This window comes from Maylandia zebra, linkage group LG20 (assembly GCF_041146795.1).
Source record: "Maylandia zebra isolate NMK-2024a linkage group LG20, Mzebra_GT3a, whole genome shotgun sequence".
In the NCBI taxonomy this organism is placed as follows: Eukaryota; Metazoa; Chordata; class Actinopteri; order Cichliformes; family Cichlidae; genus Maylandia; species Maylandia zebra.
This window is the reverse complement of record NC_135186.1, coordinates 23,192,699-23,213,656: the sequence shown is the minus strand read 5'-3', so window position 1 is coordinate 23,213,656 and position 20,958 is coordinate 23,192,699. Positions and strand designations below refer to the sequence as shown.

At 41.4% G+C, this 20,958-nt stretch overlaps 2 protein-coding genes across 6 annotated transcripts in view; both read left to right on the top strand.

Moving 5' to 3' along the window:
• Positions 1-14,077, top strand: part of LOC101480464 (uncharacterized) — a 46,543-nt gene extending 32,466 nt beyond the window's left edge. For 3 of the 4 annotated variants that reach the window (XM_004546012.5, XM_004546011.5, XM_004546013.6), the window contains 8 exons: positions 2,181-2,382; positions 3,785-3,839; positions 4,002-4,092; positions 4,216-4,619; positions 4,977-5,129; positions 5,728-5,889; positions 7,227-7,367; positions 10,427-14,077. In XM_004546012.5, the coding sequence (XP_004546069.1) occupies positions 2,255-2,382; positions 3,785-3,839; positions 4,002-4,092; positions 4,216-4,619; positions 4,977-5,129; positions 5,728-5,889; positions 7,227-7,367; positions 10,427-10,936 (1,644 nt within the window). In that variant the 5' untranslated portion in view covers positions 2,181-2,254 and the 3' untranslated portion in view covers positions 10,937-14,077. The remainder of the gene's footprint in view (positions 1-2,180; positions 2,383-3,784; positions 3,840-4,001; positions 4,093-4,215; positions 4,620-4,976; positions 5,130-5,727; positions 5,890-7,226; positions 7,368-10,426) is intronic. The other variant, XM_004546014.5, reaches the window with a different exon arrangement.
• Positions 14,078-14,987: 910 nt separating this feature from the next.
• slc2a4rg (SLC2A4 regulator) overlaps positions 14,988-20,958 on the top strand; it is a 40,906-nt gene continuing 34,935 nt past the window's right edge. The window contains exons 1-2 of one of the 2 annotated variants that reach the window (XM_004546009.5): positions 14,988-15,467; positions 18,206-18,441. In XM_004546009.5, the coding sequence (XP_004546066.3) occupies positions 15,198-15,467; positions 18,206-18,441 (506 nt within the window). In that variant the 5' untranslated portion in view covers positions 14,988-15,197. The remainder of the gene's footprint in view (positions 15,468-18,205; positions 18,442-20,958) is intronic. The other variant, XM_004546010.5, reaches the window with a different exon arrangement.

Sequence of the window (20,958 nt, the reverse complement as noted above, 5' to 3'; positions counted from 1 at the left end):
ATTATGTACAGCTGTATACAGCCTGCCATGACCTCTTTCTGTGCACTGTACGCTTTGTCACTTGGATGCAATCCTTAACCGCATGGATGCCATTGTCTGTGTTTCTAGAAGAATGCAAAGCATATAGTGTGTTCGTGTGCCTTATTCCTAATAACTTGGGCTGATAAGTTAGTAATTCCGAGTATATTTGGACTATATTCAGTTCAGGTTTTAGAGATAGATGAAGCAGCCTTTTGCAAAATTAAGCTTAGATGTTCACTTAACGAACTTAAGATATGAGTAGACATTAGTTCGTGTTAAATATTGACACTGATAACTTAACACTGCAGACTAACTAGATAACCATAGCTGACGTCTAGGGTTAGCTTGCAACAATGTGGCCCGTTAAAGCTGAAAGACGTAAATTAACACAAGGTATAAATACTCTGTTCAAGTGAAGACACAATATACTTAAAAATAAAGCCCAATCGATATACGAGTTTTGAAACTGATACCAGTGCAGATATTTGGACTTGGATCTCATATATTGGCTGATGTATGTATGTGTGTATGTGTGTATATGTGTATGTAGTATAGAAATAATCTTACTTTGGTCCATCTAGCTCTGCTCGGATCAGTTGGCTGTTGCCTTTGTGGACACACTATGCAACCACAACACTCATAACATGGTTGAAATGTGTTTGTCTCATTTTGTCTTCTTTGCAGTACCAGTATATTGGCAAAGAGCTACTAATAGTCAGCCTCTAGTAAAAAAAAAAAAAATGCAAAAAGCAATAATAATAATATCAACATAAAAACATTATACTGGTATGTGTATGTTAACTGTACTGATCATATAGTACTGGTAAAGTTAGTGTTGGCACTAAATATCATTAAAAAGCATCTAGCATTTTTCATTAAGTAAGACATTCGTCAAAAGTGTGAGTCTCTTTTTGAAAGCTAGGCTGTCCTGTAGTAACTGAAATGTAAGGTTCATTTATATTAAAAATAACTTAACTGGGCAAAACACTAAAATATTCTGCTTGGAATAAAACCAATACTGCAGCTTAGTGCACTAAAAGCTAAAGATCATTAGCGTAATTAAATAGTTAGCGTATCAGTATCCTTAATAGAGCATACAGAAAGTAGGTTATATCAGCTTGCTGCAATTTCACTGATCATTTTCCTCGATTGTCACTTTGGCTGAACCTAAATATACCGCACTAGGAAACAGACAGGGTAAAAGCACTGAAATATCTGACTCATCTCACCGTGATGTTTGTGTCTCCCCAACACCTCTCTCTGTACTGTTCAGTAAAGTTTATGAATGCAGTCCATCTATAAAAATATATTCACAGAAATGCAATTGGAGGAAGAATTAACTTTTCCTTTACTACATACTGTACTCCATACCACTTTCAAATAGAAGTACCATACTCCCACAAATGCACAGGTATAAAATAAATTCAGCCTAGTTTGTAAAATACTCAATTTATTATAAAAATTGGTCATTACTGCAACCTTGTTGATGTACTATACTTAATAATATGCTGATATTAACACATTTTAACCTGATAGTAGGCAGCACATTTTGGAAAACGAATCTCATTTAAGGCTTATGTAAATCAAATTGAGTGTGTTTGTGAAGTAAATTATATAAAAAGACCTGAAGTGAAAATCCTACCTTGTATGTCGTACACTTCATTATTAAAACTGAAACATTTTGCTCGTCAGTGTTTGAGCCACTTGTGATATGAGAAAAAGAATTCTGCAGGCAAATGGAGTGTAGCAGCAGCGAGCCTGGTCCTTCCGTCAGTGAGGCCACACTCTTGGGAGCTCAGTTGGTTTTTCCTGTTAAACTAACTGCAAGAATCTCTCTGGTTAGTCAAATGAATGTTACGGTATCATTTGATCTTTTTTTAACAGCAAAAAGAAAGAATGTGATGAAACAAATTTTGGCGTGCTCGTAGCCGCTGCTTTGTAAGGTGTTCTATTTTCTGTGCATTATACGACTGAGTCAAAAATAGAAACTGATATGTCAGAATGAGACAGTGACAAAGAGCCAGAGGCAAACCAGGAGCACACACACAAACACACACGCACATTTTTTCACCTTGTTCTAGGCAGCATTTTGCTTTCTTATCTCTCATGTCACTCATATGTTGTATCGCGTGCTTTATCCTTCTCCTCTATCTTTGCAGGTTTTCCTTAGCAGACGGTGTGAGCGGAAGAGTTTAAGCTTGAGTAAGGAAGTGAGCAAAACGGAGTGGGTGTCATGGAAAGACAAGGGGGCTCTCAAGACAACCTTACCTACCAAAACCTGCTTCTACTGGGAGCCATTGCAGCAGCGTCTGCTTTCGTGGTCACCATCCTGATCGTCCTTGTCTGCGTCGGCTGCCAAAGGTATGATTTGTGGTCACGTGACATTGAAATGTGGTATAAGTAGGCCGTGGAATAAAATGATGAACGGCCAGTTTTATGATCTTTGCAGCTTCTTGCTTTAGTGCCTTCCCAAATTACTCTCACTATCCCCTCTTTCTTTTATGTGTCTCCGCTTCTTCTGAACTCTTCTCCTCCTTCCTTTCTTTTCACTTCTACATCCTTCCTCTCCATCTCATTTATCCCCTGCTTTGAGCAGAGTGGCGCTAATGAATGTTAATGGCTGCGAGTGTCGGATCAGATGAAATGATGTTTACAGGACACTGACGAGACAGGCCAGAGTCAGAGCAGGATCACGTCATCCCTCTCCAGCAAACTACTCAGCAGGCAAAAGCAATGGGACACCCCACGGTTTACAAAGGATTAGACTCTGAGCCAGGCAGGAGCAATGGAACAGCCTATGACTTTTTTGCCGAGCCCTCAGAGACCAATCAGAGGCACTGCAGTTTTGTTGCTATGGTATACAAAGACAAGCATGTGGAGAGAACCTCGTTTGTTTTATGAAAACATAACTGCAGTAGTGTTAAATTGTAAAGAAGATGTAAGCTTCTGATTTTTAAGATGTAAGGTTCTTTTAAATTCCAAAGATTGCAGTGGATCTGACTTTATGCCTTCACGTCATTTTTACCTTAAACCCTTCTGCTGTGCCATGTTATTATGAAAAGCTCCAAGGGGAGCTCTCTTCTCGTGGTTTCCTTGGGCAATGATGGCCATATGTTTGAACAAAAGATTTCCAGCTTACTAGAGGAGATAATATCTAGCTCCAGTGACATGGATCTGCCACAACTTCCCGTGGCACCTTTTATATTCAGATTTATTTTAAGCGACTTGCATAATAAGAAGGTGCAGTGTATGGTTTCTGCACCTGTTTGCAGCGCTCTGTTTTGCAGCACAGCAGTAAGAGCTCAGATCTCAGAGATGGGGGTAGAACTGTTGTCACATTTGCACCTGCACCTAGGAGCTCTTGTCTTCTCGTCACACTCTCAGCCATATCAACTGTTTCCTATAGATACAGCCTCCGGGGATCCACAGTGCACTCCATACATTTGCTTCACGAGGTTAATGCTAGAGGAAAGTAACGTGAAATTGCAAAGAGAATCGGCACAAAGCAAACAACATATTAATAATTGTGAGCTTGCCTGCTCTTATCTTGAAAAACAAATTGCAGTGAAGGTCATTCTCCACTTTGGCAAAAAAGCCTGAGTCACGCTCGTTCAATGTTTTACTGGGCTCTTGTTATCAACCGAGGACTTTTATGCCCTAACCAGAGTTGGATGCTGATAGTATCTATCTGCTCTGAGTGTGTGTATATTCTCTTTCTGTCCACTGGCTTCTGTTGACCTTCTTCACTTTGATTTTGTGTCAGGAAAAGCAAAAGCAAGCACCCTCCGGCCGGGGAGAAAGGGACATCTGTAAATATGGTGAGACATCTTTTCATTATTCTATCTTTTCCTCCCTTCTTCGTTTCCTCTCTCCACTTCTCTATCTGCCACTGCTCTTTTTCCTCCAAGCTAAGTACAGATGCACATGCATACGTTTGCATGTTTTACGTCTGTATTAACAAGTCCATGTGTGCACGACAGCAGGGTACCCTTCGCCACCCAAAACTCAACTCCATGAGTAAATCTGACACCAGGCTCCATGAGATCAATCGCTTTCCCTGCAATGGAAACTGTAAGTGGTGGCTAACAGCTCTTAAGTGACAATAAATGATATACTACAATAAGCCGTTACACTGTTTCAGCCATGACACAACCATCTCCTTACGCTTCTCCCTCATCTTTCTCTTTTGCGCAGCTGTTAGTAAGAGCCGTCCAGCTAGTATGGACCTCCTGCTTCTCCACAGTCGCCGCTCCCAGACGGATCTGAGGCCCTCCCACGGCCGACAGCTCCCCCAGATCCCCACCAGTCCACAGAGATCTGGCCAGGGGGGAGAAGGGGAAACGGGAGGGGAAGGGGGAGGCGGAGGAGGAGGAGGCGAAGCAAGAGATCACACCTACACTGAGGTGGGCCTACGCAATAACCCCACCCCTACCCACTACCTGGATGATGGCCTATATGAAAGCGTAGGTGTCCGGGAAGGCCCAAAAGTACCCTCTGCCCCACCAACCACATCAGCCAACGCTCCAGCTATAGCCAGGGCTCCTCAAAGCCCCTCTACTCATGCCAGCGGAGCTCGGAGTGGAAACGGGCACGCAAACGTACGTACATGCATTTTAAATAGCTGTAAATATAAAGCAACTTGCTCACGAGCAATCATGCATTCATGTACATTTCTCCGAAAAACATCTGGGGAGGTACATGCACTAAGCAGTTTAACAGCAGCTATTAGTCACGTGAAATAAAATGTGCCGCACAAGAACCAGTATTACAACTAAAATCGCTGTTTGTTTGCATATAGATGGCTTGCATCATTGCCTTGTTCACGCAACATTAGCTTAGGGTGCTTTGCATGTAATTTTTGTGTGTCTGTGTGTGTTTTTGGATGGTTGACGCTAATAATTTTAGGCAATGCTTACATGTTTTCTCTGTTCCCATTTTATATTTTTTACTCCCAGGGTGGCAGAGGGAATGACACTATTAATGGACCAATGACGGGACGAGGTAATGGAGCAAGTGGGGTCAGTAGGTCACCTCTCTCTTCTGTGAATTCCCTGGCTGTTCAAGATCCATCTTTAGCCGAGTATGCATCTATACGAAAGTTTAGAAAGGTAATTACATTGATTTGTTTTTATCAGTGTTTTAAGCTGGTATCTTTTAAAATTAAAGAGGTGGCGTTTCCCTCATTAAAGCTATGAGTAGGGAACTATTCTAAGTCAGTTTAGTATAAGGAGTAAATCTTTAATCATTTACCTGCATTCACTTTAAAACTTCCAGCAAGCCCAACCTGAGGTAATAAAAGGACACAGATTCAGCTGTACATTCATGTATCTTGTTACCTACTGTGACTAATGGAAACTTTTTTTTTTATGTATTTACGGTGGGTACTAGATGATAGGTGATGTTTTTGTCATGTCACATGATGTTGTCTCTACAGAAGTATGTGTTTGCGTGACACTAATCAGTCAGGAAAAAGGGTAGCAGATTGTTAGTGATATGATCAGTGGTGGTTAAAGTATCGCACCGTAGTAATGTTAAGTAGTGGAGGTTGTGCAAGTAAGAAAACACACTAACTAAAAATTGGTGTAATTCATTGAATAAAGACGTTCGCTTTCAATCTTTTACACTGCTTTTTAAAATCGTCTATTATATTAAAAACTTTTATTAAAACTGCATATAATGTTTTCAATGATGATTCAAAACCTCAAGGCTGACAAGATAAACAGGAAGGAAAACAACGGCGCCGACAGCCAGTCAGACAGCCAATCGAGCGTGAGTGATTCACCCTCTGCTGGTCCTCCTCCACTACATCGCAGTCAAGAGTTTCCACGGAAACAACTGGAGCCATTTCACCTTCACTCCTTCCCAAAGGTAGAGAAATTATTGAATCAGAATGCTCTATGCGACCCATCATAACGCCCAACTATCCACCCACTTTTCCAAACTGTAAGGCTGTCTGATTACCACCAGGGGGCACTGTCCACAAACAAACAGCTTTCTAAAATCAGATTGAAGATTAGTATTCTTGGATTGCTAAAAAAATTTGAAACAACAGCAGAAGTGGTCACGTTCACCACATCACTGACCTCAATAAGTTCTGTTTTTATTGTTTTGTATCCTATCTTAATTGTATTTGTTTTATTAAAATTGTTGCATGTGCCAGTTGGGATGTATTCATAAACACCTATGAGCATGGGGATGGCTATTACTGTGTTTTTAAGGAGATTTATTTAAGGGTGTTTAAAAAATGCATGTGCATGTGTGACTCTTTCCCTCCTTTGCACTTTGCTGTGCAGCGCAGTAATATTGAGTAAAGGGTGGAAAGATAGATTATGTAAGAGTTTGGCAGGCTGCCCAGCTTTGTGTGTATGTGTGTGTGTATGTATATATATTTAATATATATATATGTCCTGTTGAATCTATCAGCAAGTCTGTCTAGAAACGGCTAACAGGTAGCCAGCAGCCAGAGTGGGAATAAATATTGTTCACATATTGAAGCCATTTACTCTGCCCAGGCCTCTATTACTCACTCTGACTGAGGAACAGGAGGAACATATAAAAGTTTAATCATCCTTGATCACATGTGTACACACCACTACATGATTTCTAATTGGTTTTTCATCACCAGTAGTTACTGCGTCCATTTTAGTGTTAGTTTCCCACGCGTCTTCTGTTTCTTAGCATGGAAACAAATAGAATGGCATTGTTCACATAATTTGATCGAATCTATGCAACTGTGAATTCAGTTGTAGGAATTGAAGTTTAAGAAGGTCCTGTAATTTTGTAAAACAGAGATTTTTCTTAGCTGTTTTCCCTAAACTCTTGCTAAAATTGCCTCCTCCTCCATTTAACTCTTACAGGCAGAGTTAAATGGAGGTTGTGTTTTCGGAGGCATTGTCTGTGTGTCAGTGGGTCTGCCTGTCTGTCAGCAGGATGTCTTTGACTGAAGGGATTTGCATAAAAGCTTGTGGAAGAGTTGGCCACACAACAAGGAGAAACTGATTAACTCACTCCAGATAGAATCCATTGCTTGGCACTAGTTTACACCTCTAAAGCATTTTTCAAAAATAACTATACAGCTTATTTTGAAATAGAATTGTTTTTCAAAAGCCTGCTATTTGTTACATGTTGTGATATGTACTTTTTGCAGCGCTTAAAGATTGTAAATGCAATATTTGCCTGAGCTCTTACTTTGATTTTCCTAACAGGAAGCAGTGTTCATGGGCAATGGGGAACAGTACATCTGGAAGCCTCCAGAGGACAACGACATCATCACCTTGCACCCACCTCCACATCACCCACCTGGGGAGAATGAACAGGGACACCCATCGCCTCCAACTGCAAAGGAGGTAGTATGTGTGTCTGTGTATGTGGTGGGAGCTGAGGGAGGGACTACTAAAAAGTAAGGGCTACAAGAAGATGGATAGATAGACAGGTTTCTGATTACTGCTGTGTTTACTGAAGGGGGCGCCCATCTCATATGGCATGCCGTCACAGTACTGCTGCCCTGTGACCTGCCTGTCATACAAGGTTTCTGCTTACAGGCAAAGGTTGCGTGACATGGATCCAACACCCTGCTTGCGTGAACCCTGACCCTAATCTCCAGCCCCTCCCCCCACTCATCTATCTGCCTTGAAAGTATGAGCAGACAGATCAGACATGAGTATTGCTTGCCCTGAAATAATTAATAATCTCTTCACATTCATGGAGATGCTTGTTATATGCTAGATTTTGGTTGGGTTTTTTTCGCTTCATCAATCCAAGACCATGACCTCGACTGGGATGTATATATATGTCAGCATATGTCTGGTGGGGGAAGGAGGAAACCTGCGCTTTGCCAGTCATGTCAGATACTCCACCGCATGCGTTTCTGCAGAGCAACGCCACCCCCACTTTTCCACTCTCGGTCCCCTGTCTCATCTTTTCTCTCTGCTGGATACAGAATGAAGTGAGAGAATTGCAAGTTGTGTAGGAAATTCTGTTATGCCCGAGGGGCTGGGGGAGTCAGTCCAGCTAGATGGACAGACCCCTGTCTATAATTAGTCTGTGTTTAACACAACTTCTCTTTTTCCATTCCATTCACCAATCTTTTCTATCATCTTCAACAGGCCAGGGATAGTTTCTGTGCAGTAATAGTTTCTTAATTTTGACAACAAAATAAAACTTTCTTGCATTAAGGATGAGGAAAAAAGGATGAACTAAAATAAAGTATGGTTGTATCCATATTGTCTATCTGTAGGCATGTTCAGAACAGTAGAGCAGCAGTCCTGACAAGTTTAAAGCTACTGCTAAGTTTCTTGCCTGTGTTGAGCCACACAATGCTGTTGAATGCTGTATGTGGAGACGAAGAGGTTACGTCTCAACTGTTTGGCTTCACTTTAACTCCTCTTTTTGCAAATCAGACTGATACACAGAGCAGCTGGCCTTGAATGCATCCTGCTATCTCTTTTTCTTTTTTTTGTCTTTTACAGACTTTTCTCTCTTTTTAGCGGCTGTTTTTCTGTTTTCAGTTGCCCTAACATGCCGATATACTTTGTATCCTCTAGAGTTTGTCAGTTGCAATCGTCGAAAGGTGTTGGATTTCCACTCCCGACTAAATCTCCTCCTCTTTTCTGGCGCTCTCTTCTTCTGCTCCACTCCATTTGTGGCTATTAGGAGGCGCTGCCTTCCCCAACCAATCGCATTGCATGAAACATGTCTTACCAGATGAATATCAACTGCTAGAAGACTGTTTGGAAACTTGCGCCATATCTGCTATTCATAAAGTTGATCACACACAGATGCATCATGCATATGGCTGTTTCCACTGCAAATCAGCAAATGCAGAAAATAAATTTGTGACTTAGCGAAGCCTCGGTCTAAGCAGAGTGTTCAAGCAATGCCAGAAACATAACAAAAAGGAGTACTGGGTGAGGAAGGAGAAAAGAAAACATACAATGTGCAGGCTTCCTCAACAGCTGCAGATACGAAGCCCAGTTTTGAAATCCCCATCATCTTGTGACTTCCTTCCTCTGCAGCAGAGCTGCAAATTCTGTGTGCACACGTGTGCATACGCTTGCACATACACACACAGGCACACACACACACACACACCACATTGGCTGCACACACTTACACCATACGCTAGGGTCTTTGTTTATCCAAAAAGGTCACAAAAGAGAGATTTGTGGGGGGAGGGAGTGTGCATCGCTTGAAATCTCTCAGAGATAGAACCAACAAACAGAGGAGAGAGAGAGAAAGATTTACAGACAGTGAAAGTGATTTACACTTAAAGTGTATTTCAAAGGGACGGTAAATATGTAAGACATATAAATGCAAGGTGAGCACACGCACAAAGAGCACTGTCTCTGTGTTCTCAGGTTTCAGTTGTTTGGGAGTGCACAAAAACAAGACTAATCTTGCTCCGCGTGTAAGCGTGTACATGTCTTTGTGTGTGTGTTTGTGTGTGGGGGTGGACACAAGAGTTTGCATAGCCAGTGTTTCTCAGGGCCAGTAGATCAGAGCTGCTGGCCTGGGTGTGAACACGGAAGGTAAACAAGACCATGTCCCACAATCCTCTGCTCTTATGCTTCTATTGTGGGGAATTCTGATAAACCAGTGTCGTGACCTCTGGTATTTCTGTGTCAAAATTGCATAAGACCTCACACATGGCCTTAAGTGGCAAATTCTAGATGTCCGATTTTCTCATTCGGACATCTGCATATGCAGTATGAGCTCACTCATACTGCATATGCAGTCATGCTGCACGCACATGCAGAGCACGAAAAAAAAAATGCACATAAGCAAATAAGACGAGAACAAAGTCCATTAATGAGCACAAAGCTTTTTTATTTTTTTTACATTTTTTTTTTGCAAGTTGGCTGTGATCCAGCTCTTTCACATTATACTTCTGTTGCCAAAGCAGTCGTGGTGAAACTTTAACAGGTTCGTCCACTGCACAGTTAATGCTGCCTCTCGGCCTAGAACTTAACGGACTGATAACATAGTTTACTCTTTCTTATCCTGCCCTGTAAAAAAAAAATAAAAAATAGGTCAGGTCACAGCACAGAGCTCTGTCAACACATACACAAACTGTTGCATACGTACACAGTCCAGGCTCGGACAATTATTATTTGTCTGAGCCTGTAGTATATACAAAACGACTTATTCACAAATTATACCTTTATATCTGGAATGCATACAGAAGTGGACAAAAACGGGTAATTACAAAAATATTGGAGCTACATATAGATAACTCAGGAACTGGGAAAGAGGTGACTATTTAAATGCCAGTGCAAGTGTGGTTACGGACTTTCACCAACACATAGCTTCTATTTAAGGAGCTGTCATCAGTGGACTACAGGATAGAGTTGTAGTGCAGCGTTATTAACTAACAACATCTTCCTTCTCCTACTGTGTGTGTTCTCAGATTGCAGACACCTACTCTATCGTATGTAAAACCCAGAAAAAGAAACCTCCTATGGAACACAATGGAGCCAAGACCCTCCCACGATCCTTTGGTGGAGATAGAGGAAACATGGGTTCTCGGGGCCGAGGTAGGGGAGTCCAGAGCCAAGCACGTTCGCAGGAGGAACCCTGCTACGAGCCTGTAGGAGACAGGTCCTGGTCTTCCCCAGTGGCTGAGTCAGACCCTGCATACGCGACTATCGACCCACACCGGAAACGTGAGCAAGGGGGAACCAATAACAGCACAGCTGGGGGTAGTGCCACTCTGAAGAGAAAGAAGCAGCAGCAGCAGCAGCAGCAGGCAACACCAGCAGCACCTCAGGCCTCAGGACCAAGCACCCTTCCTACTAGAGGCCTGCCTGGTGGGGAAAACTTCTATGAGACCATCAGTGATGTGAAACAAGGGGGCAACAGCACTACCACCATCTTTACTTTCAATGATGGCATGGAGATGTATGTCACAGGCCTGTAGCTGACTGACAGGCAAAAGGGCCCAGAACCCACTGGTATAGAGTCTGGAGATTTTCCTGTTTACAGAACAACAGGTTGCTGTACATAGACACAAGGCCCTCTATAGTAAAACAACATGAGGATCCATTTTGTGTTGAAATCAGGTACAAACAGGGTCTTTATCCAGGTTCAGACTTCCTTTGATTGGTCTGTACTTAAGAACCAGCCTAAGCCTAGTCCAGCCCAAATATGGACTAAAATCATTTGAAAAAACAAACAAACAAACAAACAAATAAAACTGGGATAGAGATCTTCAATCTGCTGTGTCACTCACCATAGTCACCTGTTTGTGCAACATTTTCCATAATATCTTTATTTTTATATGAAAACTCTTTAAAGCATATGTGGTGTAACTCACAACCTCAGAAGAACACACTTATATATATATATTATACTCTGTCCTGAGTATGATAAAATATAATATAAAGAAATGTGCATGCATTGTGCAACTAAAAACAGATAAAAATAGTAGTAGCAGTGAAACTGGCTATATTGTACAAGGAATGTGAGGCACACTGTAACGTATTGTCCACAGTATACACACACAAACACACATGTACACGCCTCCTCTTAAGCACATGGATGTCACAGAGATTTGCGGTGCTATCTCTCCCTAAAATAAACACTCGAAACAGGTTTTCATTGTGCGCCGACCTGTTGCCTGGAAGACGCGATTGAGGTGTTGTGTCCAAATACTGGCTTATGATTTGTAGACCTGTTTAAATGTGAAGGATGTTGTCCTCAGAAATGATCCAACCCAAGCTTTTTAGCAGTTTTTGGTAATAGCCCACTTAATAATCACGATATTAATAATCACAATATGTTTGGCTCGATAGTGTAACCTCCACTTGAATGAAGAGATTAGCTAAAAATCCACCTAAATTTGACATCTGTAGCTAGAGGCATGTTGACACACCCCAACACACGCACACACACACATGCACACATATTTGGCAGTGATGCAGGGAAAAGTGATCAGGTCAGGGGTATTGAATGGCTTGTGCAAGAATCTCCCAAGAGTGATATGGATGATAGATTTCACAATGCAAGACTTTTACAGTATTATTGTGAATACAAAGAGAAAAATATTTTCAAAAAAAAAAAGGAAGTGAAAGAGTGTCCAAAATAATACAGGATGCTTCATCATGCGCAGTTAATGTCATATCTTTTGGGCACTGTAAACATCTGATTTTATGACCATTGTAATTTAGCGCTGGACAGCTGCAGGACTGCTGGGCTTATTTGTGCATTATTGTGCCGTAAAAAGCACAGCTCTGATTCGTTTTCTGGACTTAAGTTAAACCCAGAGCTCCCGGTAGCTTACCAGATTTAAGTCTTGTGGTTGAAATAGCAACAGAAGTCTTGGATTCCAAGGAAAATAAAGAGCTGGGCATAAAAATGACCAGCGAGTGTCTTTTGGAAGTTTGCCCCTCTCCCCACCCATGTCTCCAGCCTCTGTCCTGAGTTTGCTTCCATTATAAACAATGTCTTTCCCATGTAGCTGTGGGGAAACATTGAAGAAAAAAAAGGAACAGAGGGGAAAAAAACAAAATATTTGAGGCTTAATAAATGGGCATAAAGATATGAAGTGAAGAGGGATACAAACTTGCTCGCTGGCTGAGAGTAATAAGATGTATTTGATCTCACTGTGAGACCAAATGCAGAGAGAAGACAGGTTTAGTAAGGTTAGTAAATTAAATTAATAATGTCAGAAAGTATGTAAAAACAAATGCACTCTGTATTTTAATGCACTGTTTATTTTTTCTTACCTACTGACAATTCTATTGGTTGAATAGCTCATACCACTGCCATAAAAACAGTATGTTTATGTTGTTGGTGCAATATTTCCTGCTTGGTCAAAAAAAAGTGCATGCTTTAATATATCGAGATGAAAAATATTGTGGTACATAACTGATCTTGTTTGTTAATCTTTTCTGTTGTACTTTTGTTTTTCTTTTTTGCCATGTGACTCAAAGCAGTTTTTCCAAAGCAACAACTTGGAGGAGCAGAGCAAGAGAGCTAACAGGGAGGAGCCGCTGGGAGTTTAGGGTAGAGCTGTGTTTATTCTCTGCTCTGGGGGAGCAAGAAAGTGTCATGTTGAGGGGGTGGGGGGTGAGGGTGCACACGCAGTATAAAGCTGGATGAGGCTCACTGCAAATGGACACAGACCCACAGGACACTCCTCCTCTTTCTCCTCTAGTGTGTGCACAGAGAGCAACATTCAACCATGTGCTTCTCCAGTTTAGGGGAGGAAGCACATTTTGCTTACATTTGGTCAGCTCTTGCATAATGCTCCCTTTTCCAGCTGTGTTCATTCTATAATACAGACCTCTTTTTCCTTAGCTTCACCTTCCTCCCTCGCTGTGCAGGTGAGGTATTTGATGTGCTATTCTGAGGGACTGGGAGCGAAATGGAAGTTGAGGAAGAGGGCAGAGGCTGTGGGTCACGCCAACCCCAGTCCGATATCAACAATGCACCCTCGGCTCAACTATTATCTAATGTGAGAAATGGCCAACAGCTGAGACGCTTAACAAGCTCCGTTGAAGCTTCCCTTAAACAATGCCGGCTGGAAGCCGCTATCGCACTTAATCCTTTTTCTTTGGCTGTCACCTAATGTGTCACATTTCCTTTATCCCGAGAGGAAAAAAAAGCACTGATGGATATGTTTGGTTGTTATACACACATCGAGACAGATGTTCATTGCACAAATACAGTATGATGATGTAAATGTGTAAAATACACTGTTGCTGTTCTGATGTTGTTGCAATGTAACATACAGTATACATTTGTTGAAAAAAAAGAGATGGTTGTCACAGACACATTGTACTTTGTGGATGCAAAATCTTTCATGCTTTCCATGCAGATACAGACCCTGTTTCTTAATTATCTTCTTATATAAATATGGGCCAATACTGCTGTGACAGCTGTAGCCAATGTTGTATGTTCCTAAAGCACAGGTTTTAGTTTCAAAATAATTCATATATTAAAATATAGTGTGACAGTGCAGATACTGTATGCAGAAGATTGTAATGTTTTATATTAACCTTCATAAAATATTAAAGTGAGTTTTTACTTTTCTAATAAAGTGGCACATCAGAAAGTGTTTGTTTTGCCTGTAGTTTCATTGCTTTGTGACAGCTTACAAACTACACCTGGTTCCTGCTCTGCAGCGGCCTCTCATTTGAAAGTGCAGCTTACAAGAAAATGCTTTTTTGTGTGAGAAATTAAGCAATACAGCAGGAACAGCTGGGAGGTGTACTGTGTCGTTCAATAACAGGAGCTATGCTGAATGAAGAAAGGTTGCTGAAATCTTTTTTTTTCTTTCCGACCACACTCAAAAGGCATTTTATAAAAAGGAAGCAGACACATGGACGACATATAAAAATAGAGGAATATGACCTGAAACCTCTCGTGCAATGCAGTGCAAGTCAAGCTTACGCAGATTTGAATTAATCACCATAAATCTGTACCTTGCTTCTGCAAATGACCTTATTTACTGCAGTGAGTTGCAGTGTTTCATGCTACTGTGTCCGGACGGTGTTAGTTTTCCAAAATGCTAACTTTTGAATTAGCATACATTTCCCCATTAATGCAGGCCAAGTCACTTATAAGGAGAAAGCAGTGTATGCATTTTTTCTATAATAACTCGCCTACAATGAGAAGTTCAGGTGTAATAGTTTGCAACTCGCTAAAGTGCTATTTGAATTGCAAAATTATAAATGCGCAGTTAGCCGCTGAGGCCTGCACGCTGTTTTTCCTGTACTCTCTCGACCTCGCCTCCCTCGCAGACCGGCTCAGCGTCGACAGACACCGGCCGGTAAACTGAGAACACGCCCCTCTCTCTCTTCCACCCACAGTACTTAGCTTCGAAAAAAATGTTATTGACAGAGTGAAACTAGCCAATCACCTGCAGCTTTGCGGTGGACGCGTGCCAGAATGTAATGTTTATATATGCAGAGCACCAATAGGAGTGGAGCAGAGGGGGCGTGGCAGCCGTTTGGAGGAAAGAGGCAAAACAATCTTTTATCCTCCTGACCGGGCGGCTTTTTGGGGCAGCGGCGGCGGCAGTGGTAGAAAACTTTACATGTAGGCTAGGATATAAGTAAAGACACAGACAGTTCCCATCAACTTGCGATAATCCTAATAAATGTATCTGACTCCAGCAATTTGCACTAAAATTTCTAGAAAGCTGGTTTTCTTTCTCCTGCTCGCCTTGTCTGAATATGGAGTCCAAATATATTGTGGAGAAGTCGTCGGTTGGGACAGGAGCTGGCGGTGCGGACTTTAACTGTCGGACCGGCCGCTCGGTGCTCCGCGACACCCGGGTCCCTTCGGTGGAAAAAACCGGTTCCATGTCGGCGTACACAAACGGGGCCGTGCCGTACAAAAACGTAATGGACGGCGGCTTGGCGGCGGAGATTAAAAGCGAGAGGACCCCTCTAAAAGGGAACGGGCTGTCTCTGGGTGGTCGGCTGTTGCACGACGTGGAAAAAGTAAGTGCAGTTGAGATGTTTTACGCGTGTGCGCACGACTCCATTAGCCGGTAAAGTCCCTTCATATACCCGAGTTACCGCTCAAGATAATATCGCCCACGTAATGTTAGCGTGTCTGCAAGCTGTGTGACTTCAAAGTTTTGACATTTTACGCCATTTTCATGTGCTGTTATTACGTTTTAACGGTTGCGACTGTGAGGCTTATACGTCACTACTGTGTCGTTATTTTTAAATAACTTTTAAGCGCCCGTTATTTCAATTCCTGCCCGTTCCTATCATTATTAACTCCATCGTACTGTAACCGCTTTTAATGGCGGCTCACTCTTTGCAAAGTTTACAGAAAAGGGGGCAGGGACGTCAAACTACAAGCCCAACCCCCCTCCCCCATAACTTAAGGGTGAAGCTACAGTTTGGGCTTCCTGGCGACATGGGAAGGCCCGACTATAACTACACATACGCCACGGACTTAACAGTAAAGACACGTGATATATTGTTGTTGTTGTTGTTGTTGTTGTTTGCGTCGGCCTTGTACTTGCATTGTGTGTGCCTGTATTTAATTTGTGAGCCTTTATGCAGACAGCAAATAAATCTCATAATAAATATGCCAGTTACTCACGATATTAAAACCACGACATCAACTTATCAAAATAATCTCCTCACAATGTAACACTGCTGGGAAATACTGGGTCCTGCCATTCATATGAATGCGGCTCTGACACTTGTTGCCGGCTGGAGCATTTTTGCAGACCAAGCACACCCCGTAACAGTATGGGCCCTCCCCGGTTGCAGCAGCCTCTCTTTAGCAGGATAGTGCACCCTGCTACCAAATTCCCAAGATCCCAATCTGATTGTCCCAGCAGAACAAGCCAGAGCCACAGGAGCCCCACCCCACAACCCACAAAACCCAATGGATACTCTGCATCCCAGTGGCAGACACTATAGGACAATCCCAGAGGTCTGGTGTGCGTGGCCATGCCCTTATTTCTGTCACCTCAGATTTAAAAACTTTTTTAAATCTGAAAAAAGCATGTGGAAAGCAGTTCTGGACTGCCAAAGTATATTTGTAACATTTTATAAAGTTAGTGGTTAATCAGTTATATAGATAACACAATGAGGCATATAGTTACTTTTACACTGTACGTGCTAGTTATTTTCATATATTATCATGTAATATTCAATAGAGTTTCCATTTGCATCGCAGAATACACAAAACTGGACACTGGACCTGGCAGTTATGTGTATTTAGCAGATTTACACAGCTACTTTTCTAGATTTGTGTTGTTTTGTAATTTAGGTGGCAGGAACAGAAATGATAACCATATTCTAACCCAGGATTGCTTCTGTTCTGGTTGGTTCAGCAGCGTTCATGTCCAGTGGAGAGGACAATAACCTTGGGTTTATTAAGTGAGAGGAAGGAAAAATTAAAGAAGATGCTATTTAAGGCAAACGGTTACACTAAAAAACACCATACCCTGGCTTGTATATATTAGGGCTGCCACGATTTGTCGACTAGTCACGATTACGTCGATTATCAAAATCGTCGACGACTGATTTAATAGTCGACGCGTCGTTTGAAGCTTTGTAAGATCACAAAAGACGCAGGAATAAGTGGCAGGATTTAAGAGTGTAATAACGGACTGAAACAGAAGATGGCAGCATTGCATGTACAAGGATGTCAGCTACCGTTAAACCCCGAAGAAGAAGAAGAAGCAGCTGTGTCCCAGAATTCATAGCGCGGCCCAGCGCAGTTTCCAACAATGGCGGCAGCTAGTTAGTTTTAATGTTACTCTTATTATTCTTTCTGGGTCACAAAATAAACGTTTAACATATTTTCAGGCGAGAATGTAGCTGTGTAAACCTCAAATATCTGCTCAGTTTATCAGGACACCACATATTTTCAAAAGCGCTCCGACGTTTTCGGAGACATCTGTTACCCACTAGCTCGTTAGCGAGCCGGGGGCTAGGCTCACTAGCGCCGTGAGAACACCAGACTCCCCGCAAATCGTTTTCAAACCCACCACCCTACTCAGGTTAAATATATATGAGTCACTTAGATAACTTAAAATGTTATTGTTTGGCTTTTTTTTTAGTATTTTATTTGTTCCTGAGTAAATCAGTTTGTCTGAGATTAAAGTTATAGTTTTTACACAGCTGAATAAACGTCAAGCAGACAACTGATTATCAGAAGTGTGAGATGCTCCAGAATATACTCCAGTGTCCTGTTATATTTTAGATAGCAAGGAGTTTATTAAACTTCACTGAAACAATCTGCAAATTTCATTAAAATTTAATAAACTATCATCTTGTCTTTATTTTTAGTTAGCACAGACCTTAAACACTTAAAGCTGTAAGCTAATGATAGTTATATAAGAGCAGATGCTGCTGGTGCAATAAGCTGTAGTTTTACATCCAATGGATGATGATCTGATTAGTCGACTAATCGCAAAAATAATTGGTGACTAGTCGACTATCAAAATAATCGTTTGTGGCAGCCCTAGTATATATATATATATATATATATATATATATATATATATATATATATATATATATACACACAAGCCAGGGTATGGTGTTTTTTAGTGTAACCGTATATATATATATAATTAGAGAAAAACAGTAATCTTATGCTCAGTTAAATAAGAACTTAATGGTATTGCTAGACTTAATGTTTTTAATCGAGGCCTGATTGTAACAGAGATAAACTCACTGTAATTTTTTCTTGCTGCATTTTCTAGAATGGCCTGTTGGACCAAAAAGACACAGGTTCCATGGGGATCCTGAAAAGGGCAAGCCCCACTCACTGCCTGGGTGTAAACGGGCAGTTGCCAGGTGGCTTTATGCATTTGGACATCAGAAACCCTGGGAAGCAGCCAGACCCGACCAACAACTTCAGAGTAGCGCAAGGGCAGATCCTACCACAGACAGAGAGATATTCCCTCTCATCATCCCACATCCCTGTCCCCAGAAACAGGTATGGAGAGGCTGATGTCATCTATAGTCATGGACACTTGGTGAATCTTTGGTTTTCTTTTCTCTAGTGTTCCTTGTTGCATGAAAGAGAACTTCAAGAAATATAGTTATCTGATGTGTTTCCTACTTTTATCTTTGCATTCATTCACAAGCTTGGGCATATGTGAATAGATTGTAGCTATAGATTTATGCAGCACATTGTAAACAATCAAACCAGATTTTGTGCTCTTATCTCTATTAAGCCCCTATCCCACTACTAGTTTGGCACTGAATATGTGGTGATAAAAGTGTTGCAGGCAGTTTTCATGCACAGCTCTGGACTTCTGTTCCTTGCCAATGCTTCGACATCTGGCTAAAACTGTACAGTGGTTTGGGCATGAATGGTGTGGGGGCGTGCTGGTTAACTGACTGCATGTTTGGTATTTCATCCAGAATGGTTTCGAAACTCGTCTTAAAAGAGCCAAAGCTTTATGAGGGCCAGGATTGCTCAAGCGCTTGACCAAGTGAAAAGGAGACTGCATGAAATAGTGACAGTGCATTTCGCTGATAACTCCACTATCTAGATTTCGGAAAGTTTTTTTTTTTACTACTCGCATGTCTAAATGTATTGATTGCACCTAAGCTCAATGCCATCTTTGTTGACCCTCTCTTGACGGGCTAGTGGATATATCAGCATGATGTGTTCACTGTATGTCAGGCAGTAAAATGCACCTTTGCTGTGTGTGCGAGTGAGTGTATTTTATTACATGTTTCATGTGCATTGCAGTTTGCTTTTCCTCCAGTTGTTTCACACTATTTTCACACAGAGACACATGAGTATTCCTGCCCAGAGCCTTCTGTGATTGGTCTTCGTTAAACATACATGCAGAGCGTGCACCCTGAGACAAGCCTACTGCACTAAAGTGATTATGTAACAGTTAAAGCGGACTGGGAGAGGCTGTAGGTGGTGCCTAAGAGCATTTTCCTTCTTTTTATACAACTGCTGGGGTTATTGTCCGTGTCCAAAAACTGTTTGCCTGTCAGACTGCACTTTCACGCTGAAATACCTGTTAGCTGTATAAAAACTGAGCACCTTCTTGTTGAATATGTTTATATGCAAATGTCACAATTCTTTAAGAGGTTCTGTATGATAATTTCTGCAAATGTAATAACATTCATCGGTACAAATAGTAAGCAGGCATCGTTTTTGTATGGGTCTGGGGGTTTGCACAGCGCACGTTTACTGTTTTCCGTCCTTCTCTCATCATCACATGAATTTCACGTGCTGCTGGTCATGTATGATGTGAGGGAGTGTCTCCTGGGAACATGCAAGACTGAGCGTGCGTTAAAAACCAGGGTGATAGTGTTAAACAAAGACAAAATGGCTCTTTTTTCTTTTCTTCTTCTTCTTCTTCTTCTTCTTCTTCTTCTTCTTCTTCTTCTTTTTTTTTTTTTTTTTTTCTTTTTTTTTTTTACTGATCTGTTCAGTTTAGAAACATTTATGTTTCTTTTTATCTCCACAAGGCACAAGAACATAGTCTGGGTTGACACTATGCAGTGGCTAAAAGAGGTTGCATAACATTATATAACTGCGCAGTGATATTAGCGAGGCCTCTTTGTTGCTCCATTGACCTTTCGGAGTAACTTCTAGTCTCTACTCTGCTCCAACTGGTTTTGCTGGTGATAGAATCTCCTTTCTCTCTCTCTCCATGAAATTGTTTACCTAGTCATTATTCATATTTGGATTTAAACTAGGTCTGTGATTGATTCATTAGTTGTTTGCTCTATAAAACATAAGAAAGTATTGAAACTTGAACTTCCAGCTCTCAAGATAATATTGGTAATATGAAATTATCAATATTTTATTGTTTGGTAGCTAATACATATATCTCTACGTAAAATGAATTTTGTACTGATTCTAGTAGGAGAGCTCATAATGCTTGTTTGATTTTCTTGGCTCATCTCAGCTCTCTCTGTTACCCAGATGTGCATGCATGTGGTATTCATCACAAATTATAAGAGCACTTTAAAAGGGAACTCTTATTGCCACACAAACCCACTCACAGTAATTTGGTTTTGACAAATCTGGCTTTGACCTTCACAAAGTAACAGCACTGCGCTGCAGTGTAAGGTACCTGTTTTTTCTGCTAGTGTTGGCCACAGTTGGAAAGTGGTAGTTGTCTATGTGGGTGTAACCCCCAGTGCATTTGTAGCACTCTTTGCCTTGCGTTAGATTATGTCAACAAAGCCATTTATTTTCATTGGTTCTCCACCGACTTGGGTAATACCGTCAGTGTGGGACAGGATTAACTGTGTTTAAAAAGAACTTACTTTAAAGATGTCGCTCAGTCCTCTGTGTGTTTTATATTAACTGCTTTGTCAGTTGCATATTGTTTCTTCAATACGACTTGATACTTTTACACCTTGTCTTGTTATTTTGCAAATGCCGCAAAGTAGGTCACTATTCCTTAGACAAGCCTGGACAAAGATCTTGCAGGAAGGAAGAGGAAGAATCAGCACATTTACTTGGGCACAAATG